This window comes from Accipiter gentilis, chromosome 22 (assembly GCF_929443795.1).
Source record: "Accipiter gentilis chromosome 22, bAccGen1.1, whole genome shotgun sequence".
Lineage (NCBI taxonomy): Eukaryota > Metazoa > Chordata > Aves > Accipitriformes > Accipitridae > Astur > Astur gentilis.
The window spans coordinates 4,823,982-4,836,213 of NC_064901.1; the positions used below are offsets into that span (position 1 = coordinate 4,823,982).

A 12,232-nucleotide genomic window follows, 5' to 3' on the forward strand; every position below is an offset into this window, starting at 1 on the left:
AAGGGTTATCATAACCTTGCTTTAGCACGGCCACTGGGAAGCAGTTGTGACCAATTCTCAGGTACATTGTTGTTTTACCATATAACAATGGATCTGCTTCTATCACGTTCAGAAGCCATCCAAATAATGATGAACTTCTGTGAATGTGACACTGCATGGACCTTTGGCCCAAGGTAACCATGGAGGGAACATGCCAAACTCCTCCTGATGACAGCCTCTCAGAAAGGAGCGTGACCCTTTGCAGCTGGTGACTGGCTGGGCAACACACCAAAGCATGCGCACAATTATAACGGTGTGTTCCAGGACTTGCTGAACAGGGGTTCTCACAGGTTTTAGACAAAATATGGTGGTTTCAATTTATACATTCTCAACTTTGTAAGTTTCAGTACAAGTTTCAGGTTGCAACTTATGAGAAAATAAAAGCTGTTTTTTTTTTTTTTTTTAAAGAAAAAATTAGACTAAACGTTGCTGCTGCCAAGGGAAAGAAAAGAAAACCAACTCCAGGTCAAAGATAGCTTTTCCTTTTCCTTGAACTACTCTATTTTTTCAGTTCCATACACCTTTTCAACCTGTTTTCTTTATTGCCTGGCCCTGCACTCACCATCAGGGTTAGTACTCAGTCATCACAGTACATAGTATGACTAAGAGTAAAGCACTGCAGGACTTGGCCACTATTCCTGTATTTGATTAGTTTTACAACCAAGTCTTGGCTACCAACATGAAGCCCTAACTTCTGAAAACACTTCTGGCTTTGCATTTCTGATGCTTAGTTGAACAAAGTTACCAGGTAAACGTTACCTTAAAATTGATTAAGTTAATGGCAATATTTTACAATTAACAATAAAAAACCAGACTCCAAACCCAACTTTTTTTGCAGGCTATTTTAATAAAGGGATTATAAAATACAAAAGAGAGAGAGACAGGTAACCCGAGATGCAATTTTGGAATGCAAACTTTTAGTTCAAATGTGCAAGCTTGAACTTAACAAATGTTTAAAATATTTGAGTTTTTCAAATGGTGCCAAAATAAACCATGTCTTTTCTAAAGACTACATATTTAGCTAGGCACTGGCAATGTAAATCTTTCAACCATTTCAAGTATTTGTTTAAAAGCCTCCCAGAACACGTGTGCTCCCAACAAAACTGAAGAATGAAATGTTTAGACCACTGAAGCTCAACAGCTGACTTATAATCAACCTAATACGAGAACACCACTTTGGTTTTTTGGACTTGTGAATACATTTTATTTACCAATGCATGAGAAGAACAAACAGAGAAAGTCCAGTTCTGCAGACCTGATGTGAAATGGTAGAGCGATAAGAGTCAGTACATGTAATGCTGCCATCATAGCAAGCACAGTGTCAGAGAAACTGCCGGTCAATGATTTCATATGCCTCACAGTTTATTCTTGCACGGGAGGAAGATCTTCTGAGGTACAAATTAAAAGAAAAAAGCCAACAAACCTAACAGCCTTCATCTGGAATTATTCTAAATGAAGAAAATAAAGGCACAGAGAAATCCTGACATTTAGATAGCAAGTTCATTTGTGTACGTGGATTAAAGATGTTACAACTCTTAATCACCTGATAAGAATATTTATAAAGCCATTTAATTTGAAAATTAAGGTATCTTGTAAGAAGTCCTGTGACTCGGAGTAATAAATAAATAAATAAATGTGCCTATGACAACATATTGACATTACTAAACTATTTCAGTATGATAGCTTATTTATAAAAACAGTTTTAGTATTTCCCTACATTAATGATTAACTAATGAATCTTACTTTCTTGTGGATATGTTTAAAGAGGAATCAAACCAACCTCATCTACAGGATTCCACTAACAAGACTGAGCTGGCTCTGAACTTTTCAAATATCAGCAGTTTTCCCAGCACTAGTACAGAAAACCATGCCACAAATTTTGGGCTGTGGGCTGAATGAAAAACAGTACTAAATGACTAAAGGTCCGCAGTTCTTTTCTGTTAAAGTTGATTTGTCACAATATTGTTAATTAGTGAGGGCTTAGGGAAGGCTTACTATGAATATAATTACAGTGCCGAAAAGCATTAATAACGCTCTTAGCCCAAGCCAACATGACGCTATTTACATATTTTACCCTGGCATATACCAGAAATGGCTCCCAATGCGTAACGTGCTGCCGGATCATCAAGAGAAACACACAAAATCTCACAGGGGAAGGACGTTTCTGAGTATCTCAGTGCTCTTCAAGACAGCAGGGACACTAATTTGACCAGTAATTACAACCATCACCATAAGCATTGCCTATGGTGAGCCACCTTTCATCATGAACTGCTGTTCCATCGGGAGGCAAATGAATTGCTGCTCCTGGTACATAATCTGACGCAATCTCATCCTTCTCATAAATTAGGACAGAAGAGACAATTGCATTTGTCTGCTGTATAGAATCAGGCTTCTTTTCACTTTCAGAGCTCTGTGCAGACATCAATCAGTTCTCAATGAATAAACTATATGATAAAAGCCAATTAACCCGTGTTATCATTATTGCCTATTTCTACTCGCCAGACCAGAATCCCTGCCCTTGTTACGCTGAAAGGCAAAACTCAGACTGGGTTCAATGGGGCCAGAAATTCACCCGAGGGCACTAAAGGCTGGGCCTGCATTACCAGACCTGTGTGACTTTTGCTGTTCACTTCAGCTGGCGAAGAAGCGAAAGTGCTTTGACGTTAGCCACACAGATGCTTTTGCAAACTCCCCTGAGGACCCTAGGCACCTCTTCAGGGGCTGCATACCTTTTATGACTGTCACTAAGGGATTTGCCAAAGACCACACACCAGGTTGTTAGCAAGGAAGAGTGAGAACAACCGTTTCTGAATCTTCGCCTTTCAGCACAGTAAATTTCCCAAGGTCCTTTTCAAAGAAGACAAACAATTCTAGCTGACTTTTAAAAATTAAAACCTAATTTAAGTATGATTCAAAGTAATTTATCTACAGGATGATAACCCCCCCTAACTAAAAAGCTTACTGAATTTCAGGCTACTTGGTACAAGACATAAGACAGAGTCAGGAAGTATTTTTTCACCTTAGGTACAATGTGGCAAAAGGAAGATTATGAAGCAACTAACTTTACTGAATCCAGTATTACCCACAACCAGATGTATCTGACATCAAGCCTGCTAGGTGGCTTTTGCCTGGCCAATCCTACTTTCCCAAACAAAGGTAGCAGACGCACGAGGCTGGAGGTCAAACAGTCTTGCTGTACGAAGCCTGCACTCACAAGATTATTCGCTCAGAGGCAGAAAGACTTGGGGGAAGGTAGAGGAGCTCTTGATACTCCTAGGGGAAGGAGGAACTTAGCACATTCATGCATGGAAAACAAGCCCTGATTTAGTAAACTTGCATTTCCAAAGTAGCAAACAAGCTTCCTCATGAAAGCTGCCAAGGAGTAAGAGGGAAGATCTTTACATCGAAAAATAAACAGTTCAAAGTTCGATTAAAACAATGGGTAAGAATAAATGCATCATTTTCACAGTGAAGGAAAGTTACCTTATTGTCCCACAGGAATCTCTGTCCCAAAGCCCATGTTGTTCAACTTAACTAAGAAATCACCTTGAAAAGGGTGTTAATTTGGAGATGGTGGTATTTCATATCACCATTTTCAGCATGGAGATGCTGATGATATTATATTACTGTGAGTAGTAAAGAGGAGCTGTGAGAAGAGATGGAGCAGGAGCTCATGGTCACCAGGGAACGCACGCTAGAACAACAGATGCCATTCAATACCCATAAATGCAAACTATGCATTCAGAAAACAGTTCCGTCTGCATACACTCTATGATGAACTCTGAGCAGAATATTATAACAGAGGAACGAGATCTAGAGTTGTTGTTATTATTACAGAAATATTAATTCCAAGAAATCAGCTGTCATAAAGTAAATCCAATGCTAAAAATCATTACAAATAGCATAGAGAATAAACCAGACATCATTATGAAAACTGTTAAAGTCACAATTTGTCTGTATCTTGAATACCGGGCACAAATCTGGTTGTATCTCAGTAAAAACACTGCAGAACTGGAAAAGAAATCGATTAGCATGACAAGACCAATTAAAAACACGAGACAGCTTCTTTACAAGAGACCAGGGGTCTTTCTGGAAAAGAGATGGTGGGGGAAGGATGCCAAATATGTAAAATTACAAGGGACATGGAAACAATATGAACAGGGAATGGTTGTTCGCTGTTTCTCTAGTACAAAAACTAGGTGATAGCAAATGAATAGACTGGTTCATAACAAAGAAAAGGAAATATTTCTTCACTCAATGCATCATTAACTGCGTAAGTCCTCGTGACAGGAACAAGTAGATACTAAAAGTTTAAATGGATTCAAAAACAGGTCATGAAAAAATGCTGCTAAATACAAAGACACTACCTCTGGCTCAGAAAGCCCCTAAATAACAAATCGCTGGGACACCATTTAGGAGAAAGGTCACTAGTGCTGGCCTGACTTTATGCCCTTTCCTAGGTGTCTTCTACTGGTTATTGAGAAAGGCAGTCTTTGGGCTAGTTGGACCTTTGGTCTAGCACAGTATGGTAGTCCTTACGTTCTCATCTTTATTCCTTCCTCACCACTCCATTAGAGCAGAAATGGCTCAACAGCACTGACAGCTCAGGAGATCTTTTCTCTCACTTAGTGCACTAAAGCTCAATGAGGAGAGTAGGAAGAAGAGCAGTTGAGCTGCCCAAGCGCTGGACAGCAGCACATGGGAGATGGTGAAGGGGCTGGGAGCTGGGGGGTGACAGTCCTCTGGTTTGGAAGCAGTAAACTTTCTTCCCACTGAACTGGCGTGGGGGAGAGACTCCAGACTCACTGGCTATCTTAGGATTGACCAAAGGTCAAAAAGCAGCGCTTCAGAAGTTTCTAGAAGTGACTTGGGTAAATTTGGCTTGGAGGAATGCTACTTGTCTCCCTGCAAGGGGTTAGGTTTGGGCAACTGAAACTAGGAGGAGCTTAGGTCTGCAGATGATGAAGGTTGAACATGGAAGCGCGTGAAAGGAAAAACAGGCATTGAAATGTCTCCCCTATCCAAAATGAAAATTTCGTTTTCTTAAGCTAGGCTGCCCTATCATGACATCTGTACAAGCAAACATTAAGAGGCAAGACAGCCTAACAACATTAAATACAAAGCAGAGTAGGCAAATGGAAGCCTTAGGAGCTACATCCACCCTGCCTGAGATGGCTGGTCCTGGGAGTGGGCTTAAAGCCCACTGTGCTCCTGAGATACATTCATGAATTTGGGCTGCTTAGAGATTACAGGTGCCTTCTTGATCAGGTTTATACGAGCACTGACCCGACCCTTCTGCTCACCTTTAGTCATGTGACAAAGACGTGCCAAATACAGGGAGATGTTTGGGTCACAAATATAACTCTAGGTCCAACTCTCCTGTATCGGTAAGGTCTATAACGTCTGTGTGCCCCAGATTTTCCTCCTCACCCCTCAATTTCTCCCCTCTCTGTAGGAGTCTATCTTTCAGCCTCTGAGTTCAGTCCCAGGGCACTTCAGGAGTACACAAAGCAGAGGGTTGGCAGTCTGGCCTCAAACCCAACCTAGACAGTACTGCCGCACTGCAGAGCAGTACAGTCTACAAGAGGTCTAGAAGAAGCAGGCAAAAAGTCTTCCCAGGAAAGGGGTGAGGGAACCACCTTACACTGAAAAGGTGCATTTTGACTCTATAAGGTGGTTTCTGAATATTTGAGAGATTTTCCCTCATAGGAAAGGACAGAGGAGTGACTAAAAACAATACAGGAAACCTTCCCCACTGTCTGAGATACGGTACAATGTCACGAGGCTTTCATGTTGCAATTTATGAAGCTGTACCTCCAGTGAAACCTAACTGTACATTTCTTTTTAATGTACGCTGAAAATGCCATGTACTAGCAGTAGCTATTCAACCATTGTAGAAAGCTGTTTATGTATCCTTCCTTTAGACGTAGCCACAGTCACTAGCTGCAATTCAATGGGCTATGAGTGAAGAGGAAAAAATCTCCAATACACTAGCTAGAGATATTTCTTGAACGTGAACCTACTTTATCAATTAATATATTTAACAAACAAATACTGGACTATTTGCAGTCTCACAAAATAACATAAGGGATTTAAATTTTGAAACTGCTTTGCAGGATTCTGCACCTGAAGCCTGCAGTATTTGAAAACATGATCAAGCTGTGCCTTGCAGCAGACTATAGTCTAGTAACACCGAGAGGACAGACTGTTAAAATAAGCATCTACATCATTTTTCACAGTACACAGTGCCACAATGCATCTGCTTAAAAACAAATATATGTTTGCAGTGAAACATTTCAACAAATCACAGAACTCAGCAGCAAAGTAGTTAAACATTTATGATTTGATTTTATCTCAGCTTGGAATGTCGCTGGAGTGTCCCACTTCTAACAACTGTTTGCTAAGTTAAGGCTTTAGTGTTTACACAGTGCTGAATGAAGCAGCCTGGTCACCAGATGTGAATGCTTCCTTAGACTAGAGCTTTCAATCAGATCACGGTCCTAATGGTCCCTGCTCCAACCTTCTTCCTCAGGACGTCCACCAGCCTTTCCAACCTGAGAGGGGGTAGGGGAGAGGGAGAGGAGAGAAAAAAAAAGGAAGCTAACGTTAGGAATGTTCTGGCTGAAAGAGACAGTGTTTGCACTGAACCAAGCTGTCCTGGTGGTGGTCACGCTCAGAAACAAAGCACTACTGTAAAAGACAGACATTAAGGGAGAATGCAGACCACTTACAGAAAACTTTTTAACCTACAACCCAACCCATGTGCAGTCAGTGATATATATCAACTCACTTTTCTTTTGTAGTATATGTAGTATCTGAGCTCCCTGTAAGGCATTAACACAAAACCCTGTGCAGCAATCCTGTGGCACATACACACCTCGGTGTAAGCAGGACATTCAGTTCTTGCACTTTTTAAAATATGAGTGGTCCATGGCTCTTGCTAAATGTAACACTCAGCTGTTGCTTCCCCTTAAAAAATACTCTGCCCATTACGCAACAGATACCTTTATTGTCCAGCTTATAAATTTATGCCTAAAACCCCATGTGGTTTATGTCAAAAACTTTTTCAAAATACTCAACAAGCTAACTTCCTGAGGATGTGGATGATGATATTTTGAAGGTGGCCCGTATGATTATTATGTTGGCACAACTACAGAAAAATTATCAGTCTAAATAAGTAGGACAGAGAGCCACCTAATCTTCTCTTAGTTTTAAGACACAGGCTGTAAGCATGTCCAGCATCTCACTGGCTTAATTTGTTCTTTCCCTTTGTTAAAGTATGCAGGCAAATGCAAAGGGCTAAATTTGTTCAGCGTTTTCCATTTGCCCACACTTATCTTCAGCACTCTAGTAATCATGCATTCAAGCTATTTCTTCAATTTATCTGTATTTAATGGAATCCTTCAATAAAGGCTCTCCTACAAATAAACTAACTCTATAAAAGCAGACACTGTGTATTAAAACACTTTTAGAGCCATGTCCAGCATTTTATACACACAACTTTCATAATGGATAAAAAGAATTGCAGGTTCAAATAGCTGTATTCACTGTTGCAAAGTTGACTATTTTTTCTTATCTGAAAAGACAGGTTTGTTTTTTTTTTAATATATTATACAACATGAGGAATGCAGATAGGAAATAAAAATAACACAGCTTTATCAAAACTGCAAAATTCATTTTATCTCATGGATGCATTAGTACCTTCAGTGCAGGAAAACTAGTTAACACATCTTGGATTTATTGCTACAAGTCATGACTAATGCACATGGTACGTATTGAAACACTCTTGTTTTCCAGGAACCAGCAAGCACCATGAAGCTACACCTTTCATTGTACTCACCAGGTGACTTAATTCTTGAAACGAGATTAAGAATTCACCACCCTAATGTAATTATCAGACACCAGGAAATGTACGTGGAAAGTTCAGCTGGTTCTAGCTGTTCCACAGGGACGCTAAAGGAGTGAAAGCACAGGTGAAAAACTACTGCTTAGCTATTCCTCTCCCTTCTGTTTTCCAAGTATTGCTTTTCCTTTCTAACCAACTAGTGCATTTTTCATGGTTTTGTAACATACGTCTACTGCACTTCATCTTTATGGAGGCAGCACCCAGACAGTCATAATTCAGTGCAGTCTGTCCATGCAAGTATAAAGTCAGGGCTTCCACAAGTTATTTGCTCCTGAAAGTTTTCTCACAGTGGATAAATCAATGTTTTCTGGGTTCTAAGGGTTTTAACTCAGTTACTGATAGGTCATAGTTTCCCAGCCTCTTTTACTGAGAAGTTTCCCTGTTAAATCAGTTGTTAGTCCATGTGCAATTTCAGAAAGCAATGGCAGATCAGTCCTTACTTTTAACAGCATGTATGTTCAGAAGCCTTGCAGCTTTCTCGGTTACTTTATTACTGGAGGTCTCTTTCTCTCTCACACTAGCACCCTCTCCAGTGTGCTTCAAAGACATAAAGCACAGAAGAAATGTTTCAAACTGTCTGGACAAACAGAAGGTTTGGGCTGCAAATTGTTTTCTGTGAGACAGCAGAAAATAGTAAAATCCGAGATCATGGCTCATTTAAATCACTGTTCAGTTAAAAAGAAATACTCCGTGGCTTATCAAAGTGGGGGAAGAATGACTTCAATAATTGAGGTTTCTTTTGGGGAGACATAGGTCGGAGGTCACTGCTTACACACTGTCCTGCAATTGGCCTTAGATGTGCACCACTCTGTGACCAAGCAATGACACTGCACACCAGAGCAGAACAAGTTAGCGAAGAGCTGCCCATGTTTGAAGAGAAATACCACTGGGATGAAAGTAGCTGTCTTCTGTTTAACCTTGAAACTGTCAGGCTTCATTGAAAATAATGAGGCTTAACAATCATAGCTTCTGCTTTTCAAATGAATGATGACTGAAATCATCAAAATGAGGTATCCCACACCAAATACAAACCACGCAGGGCTTATTTGCCTTTTGTTTCAGTCATGTGTGGATTTGCAAATTTATTTATTCTTTATTAGAAGAAAGAAAAAAAAAGCAGCAGGAGATTAAGAAACCATACCTTTGAAAGAGATTTAAACAATAATGTAGAAGAGAAACTGTAACAGCTATTTATAAGATAAAATAACAGAGGGCAAAATTCACCCCTACACAGACACAAGACCCAATATACCACTGAAATCCCACTTAAGCCTGCAAAATAATGCTATGGGCTGAATCAGTGGCTAATAACTCTTGATACAGGCCTCAGGGGGCTTTTCGGAACGATAATCCTGGACTCTTTGTTCGCCAAGGGCCCAACTCTACCATCCTGACTCACACTAAGCAACATTTTTCTTTGTGAGTAATAAAAGGCAGCTAACAAGGCTGGGTTTGTGTCAGTGAGGTATACTACCTGCAAGGGGTGAGAGTGGCAGAATTGCCCCTTGTCGATAAGGCTCTGCACCCAGCCCAGCGGGATGCTGCAGGCAGCTCCTTTTGGAGGCTGAGCGTTTTAATCTGTGGTAAACTGAAGGAATAGTCTTATACCTCAAGACCAAAGGTAACTTAAATATCTAAACAGACAAATGGGAGGTGCTGGGAACTACCCTAAAAGTCTCAGTGTTTGCAGGGTTTTATTCAAAATACGGAAGACATTGACCTGAAGAAAGCAATGTTTATTACTTTGTGCAATCATGATATATCTGCCAGTGTAATCTCACCATATTTTACTTAACTGAAAGCAGTACTGACTATGTTTGACTGTATCCTAAGACACAGATTTAACAAATGACATTTGTCTTTTTGCTTGTGAAGGAAACAGTCCTCACAGTATAAATTAGATGTGCAATATGACACTCTTCTCCTGAGATGTAAGCACAGACACTCATTGAATTTACATCTCATGAAGTAACCAAACTAGTCATTCAAGAAGAAAGTAATTAGGTTTGTATTTTAGGTCAGACAGAAGAATGGTATGGCGGGTGACTCTGCTGCAGTGTTGAAGGTCCAAACGTGCAAGGACACACAGGCACCTTTAGGAATGTTCAACAAAGCCTCTTAAGGTCTCAGGCCTCATTCTCACAGATTTCAATTTCTTGCTTAGAGATTTTGGAAATCCCAATAGGTGACCTTTGCTATTTCTTGGTACTTATAAAATTGTAGAAAATCTGTCCCTTAACAAATAAATTCTCTCAGCAAATGCCACTTCAGCATTCTCTACACAATTACTGTATGTGTGCATGCAAAATGAGTACAAAATGACATATAAAATACAGGAGCAAACTATGTATTCAGATGGATAGGTACAACTTTGGTTTTATTTATACTGACTTGCACATATCCAAAGTAAAAAAGTCTTGTGTTTTTTGGGATAGATGGAGTTGCATCAACGAAAAGCACAAAGATGAGAGCTAAAAATATTCTTCATCTATACTACCTACTTCTGTCATGCTTCCACGAAATGGAAAAATACCCCCTCTCCCCCTTCCCCCCCAATTAGGAAAGGAACATCTGGTCCATCATTGTGAAGAGTCTTGAATTGCAGCGGCTTAATGCTTCCTCAATACAAATCTGGAATTGAGCAGGTGAATCTGTGTTTTAATAGAGAAATAAAAAGATTTCCTTGAGGGGCTTGCTGCTATGATATTACCAGTTTGAATATGTACTTTCAAAAGCCTTCCTAAGCTTGAAGAAGTTCCTTGTCTTCAGAGGCAGGCTGCCTAAACAAGAATGTTGCTAGGTGTGTCTTCCCCAAGACAAATTCTCAGCCATTCTCAACTCCTCTTCCAGTTATTTCAAACTGTGTTCTCTTACCACCTATGCATACATCTGACAAAATGCCTGTATGGAGTGTATGTTGTTATATGGAGTGTTCTTAAGTAGCTCCTGAACTGTTTGGCATTTTTTTTTGGCATCACTGCTTTGATTTTTAGCAAAGCTTTACAAAGCTTTACTCCCTTGAGTATAAATCATTTTGGTTTACGAATCAGTCTCCATAAAGCAGACTTAAAATCCTTACTGACAGAGAAGTTTGTTCCAGGAGCCCAGAAGTGGGATGTATAGTTGCAAAAATGTTACCTACTGGTCTCTACTGCTGACTCTTATACACATTTTTGGCTTGCTCTCCTTTCATGTATTCTGCTGAAGAAGTCTAGCTCTAAACTGTAGCTTGGTTTCAGTAAAAACTCTGCAACTGCCTAAATCCTCATAGATCAGTACATCTTCCCACACTGCTCCATCTCTGCCCAAAGGAACTTGCCCCAAAGAAGAGCAGTGGCCTTTATCCAGAAGTTCTGAATATGAGAGTTATACAGTCACAGGGTGATCTTCTGGGGCATCATGCCCCACAAATAGTCAAAATGGATACCCAACTGAAAGAAAAAGGCATCCTTCAAGTAGCCTACGTCCTAATCTGCAAAGCAATACATAGACTAGCCGAAAACAATAGCTTCTACCTGCAGATGGAGGAGTTCAGTGATAAAAACAAAACCCTCCTGGGTTTTGAAATGCTATATAAAGGCTTATAAACCTAAACTATAACCCTTGGTTATCTTTCCAGTAGATAAGATTAGGCTCGGGCTATGAAGATGGCCTTACTTGTGTGATTTCTGACTTCTTGTGGAATGTGTTTTGCTAACACTACTTCTCTTTAGAAACCAGGCATTTGAAAATATATTAGGTAAATAAAATGCATTGGACAAAAGCATTACAAGCAGTTTAGCAGTAGAGATCAGTGAATGACTGTTCAGTGAGTGGTCATATAAACAAATTCACTTAATTTCGTCTCAGAATAAAAAAACTCCTTTCCTTTCCCTCTCCTTTCCTTCAGTCTTCCTCTTGGATATGTTTCATCAAAACCTAAATGGAGTGCTTGTTTTCAGGCATTTTCTCTAGAAGTCAAGGAAACAAATGACACAGAGAAGAGAGGCTGCTGTGATACTAGTCTTGCCCAGAAACCAGTCACTTGGATAGGATCATTTACTCAAGAGGCTGGAGGAAACTGGTTCAGCTCTATTATCTGTACGAGGGAAGTGGACCTCAGCTGCTTCCCTCTCGAGGGAGTAGCACTGGCTGCTGGAGTGGCTTGTTCTCAGTATCAAATGTCGAGGCTGCTCGGGTTGAATAAAATGCTTAAATATTCACTGGATCAAAGCGTGGAATGTAAGGGTATGACCTCGCGGTGAGTGGCCTATCTACCATGCTACAGAGGCATCGCCCTCTTACCTC

The 12,232-nt window shown here is 40.2% G+C and overlaps 1 protein-coding gene across 2 annotated transcripts in view; it reads right to left on the reverse strand.

The window, feature by feature from the left end:
• Positions 1–898: 898 nt before the first annotated feature.
• Positions 899–12,232, reverse strand: part of MIPOL1 (mirror-image polydactyly 1) — a 199,061-nt gene continuing 187,727 nt past the window's right edge. For both annotated transcript variants that reach the window (XM_049825953.1, XM_049825955.1), the window contains one exon: positions 899–6,593. In XM_049825953.1, coding sequence (XP_049681910.1) covers positions 6,527–6,593 — 67 coding nt within the window. In that variant the 3' untranslated portion in view covers positions 899–6,526. The remainder of the gene's footprint in view (positions 6,594–12,232) is intronic.